We start from the raw sequence: 2433 nt of genomic DNA on the forward strand, positions 1-2433 counted from the left end.
TAAACACACCAGCATCGGTTGTCAAGCGATGTTGGGGGGACAAACACAGACACACAAACACCCACACACATATATATATATATACATATACATATATACGACGGGCTTCTTTCAGTTTCCGTCTACCAAATCCACTCACAAGGCTTTGGTCGGCCCGAGGCTATAGTAGAAGACACTTGCCCAAGGTGCCACGCAGTGGGACTGAACCTGGAACTATGTGGTTGGTAAGCAAGCTACTTACCATACAGCCACTCCTGCGCCTCTATATAATTATAATTAAGGGTATCTAAGAGTTAACTCTAAAACCACTTCATGTATTCATACATGAAGTGGTTTTTGAGTCAAGTTTTGACTGCTATCTCTAGCATGGTGGTATCTCTTAGATACCCTTAATTATAATTTTAATAATAATTAATACCTATAAGGTTTTATTTTTCCTATGCTGGCCTCTTGATATGATTGATATTTTAAATAACAATCTTATCCTTATTTATATAAAAAAATATATATATGTGATTTATATAAATATATATATGTTTTATATATGAATAAGTAGTCAAGAAGGAGTACATTTAGACAGCTATTTAATAAACACCTCACATGTTTTGATACAGCATAGATCCACATATATACAGGATTTAAATCAAGCAATGGCTTACCTGTATAATGGGACCCAGTTGTATCTCCTCAGGTGATATATAATCGCTTTCCCTGTAAGTAAATCTTTAACTTTGAAGCTATCACATCCAGCTGGCTCTTATGAACCAATCAAGGAAACCGCTGTATGGTTGCTAGACATGGTCGAAATAGCTGCCAAATCTCCCATGAATCACACCCTACTTGTACTATACATGTACAGGTTTGGCCAAAAGTCACCCGACAGTAAATCAAAATTCCATAAATATTTAATATTCAACTTTATTTATTCATTTGTAAAAATGGTGTCGCTCAAGGAGGACTTCAGTTTGAACAATTTTCATGATGTTTCATATTTAGATGCTTTTATTAAATTCATTCAGTTTTTAAACATAAATAAATCTTGGAATTAAATTGTTTTTGATTTACTGTCAGGTGACTTTTGGCCAACCCTGTATATATGAACCAACAAGGGAGACCTCGCCATTGTACCCAGATTTGATAGTAATAGCAACCAGCTCTCCCTCAGATCACCTGTCTTATGTTTGTATATATGTATGTATGAACCAATGAGGGATACCTCTACATTGTAACTAGATCGGATAGAAATAACAACCAGCTGTCCCTTAGATCACATCTTCCGGTCTTCTGTTTATCTATGTACAGGCCAATGAGGAAGACCTCTGTGTAATAGCCCTTTCTCATTCAGCTCAGCTGCATCCCACTTAACCCATTTACCTCCCATAATTTACCTCCCATAATTTTACCTCCCATAATTTTCTATTAACTGGAATTTTTTGTTTTATGAATCTTTGATTTCTAGCATAAAACAGCCTTAGAAACACGCTGGAATGATCAAAATAAAATTTTAAATAGAAATAAGCGAGATATTGGGTGAAAAATTAGCAAACCTCATTTGAATATCAGAGAAATATACCTAGTAGATATAGCAAAAAGGTTAGATATGTGTAAATATTGACAGATAATTACGAAATTTATAATTTTTAAGTGATCTCATATGCGATCATTGGTAGGTAATGGGTTAATACACTCAAAATTATTTTAAATAAAAGTAATGTTTTATAGATTTTATCTTATTATATTTTATGGGTTCTTTTGCAGATCGGAAGATGTGGACTCGTCCTCAGTTGTATGACAAGGAAGAAACCCCAGTTTTCAGGATGTTGACCACAGGGCTTGAACACTGGTCTGGTCTTTTCTACTCCAGTCTAGTCAACTCTAGTCTGGTCTGGACCTCTCTGTTCTATATTGCTCCTCCTGGCTAGTCCCTATGACCAAGATGTGGTTGAGTTCATTATTTCTGTGTCCACATTCTCTGTCATGTCTGATGTATCGAATTGCAGAAAAAAAAATAATAATAAAGGAATAAAAATAAAGTAACAGAAAAAAGAAAAAGACTCATAATAAAACAGTAAATGAATAAAAACAACTAAACAAAATATCAAATGATGTGATTCCTCTCTCTTGACCAAACTTTGTCCTGATTTTAACCAACCTCCATTTCCACTTTCTGATTTGATCCATGTCTCATACACACACACACACACACACACACACACACACACAAAGCAGGTGACCCAGCCTTGCTAACACCAATACAAAACACAAACAAAAACAAGAAAGAACTGCCAAAGATATGATTCTGACCATTTCTTAAAAATTTTATTTCCTTTTTATTTAAAAAAAAAAACTTTTGTTCTTTGTTCTTTGTATATACATAGATGTGCAAGGTTGCATTCCAGAAATTTTGAAACTTTTACAGGAGAGACATTTATT

At 34.3% G+C, this 2433-nt stretch overlaps 1 protein-coding gene across 1 annotated transcript in view; it reads left to right on the forward strand.

Moving 5' to 3' along the window:
- LOC106878451 (E3 ubiquitin-protein ligase TRIM37) overlaps positions 1-2111 on the forward strand; it is a 30434-nt gene extending 28323 nt beyond the window's left edge. Inside the window, exon 22 of the mRNA XM_052977719.1 lies at positions 1759-2111. Coding sequence (XP_052833679.1) covers positions 1759-1792 — 34 coding nt within the window. The 3' untranslated portion in view covers positions 1793-2111. The remainder of the gene's footprint in view (positions 1-1758) is intronic.
- Positions 2112-2433: the final 322 nt, after the last annotated feature.

Source organism: Octopus bimaculoides, chromosome 28, assembly GCF_001194135.2.
Source record: "Octopus bimaculoides isolate UCB-OBI-ISO-001 chromosome 28, ASM119413v2, whole genome shotgun sequence".
NCBI lineage: Eukaryota > Metazoa > Mollusca > Cephalopoda > Octopoda > Octopodidae > Octopus > Octopus bimaculoides.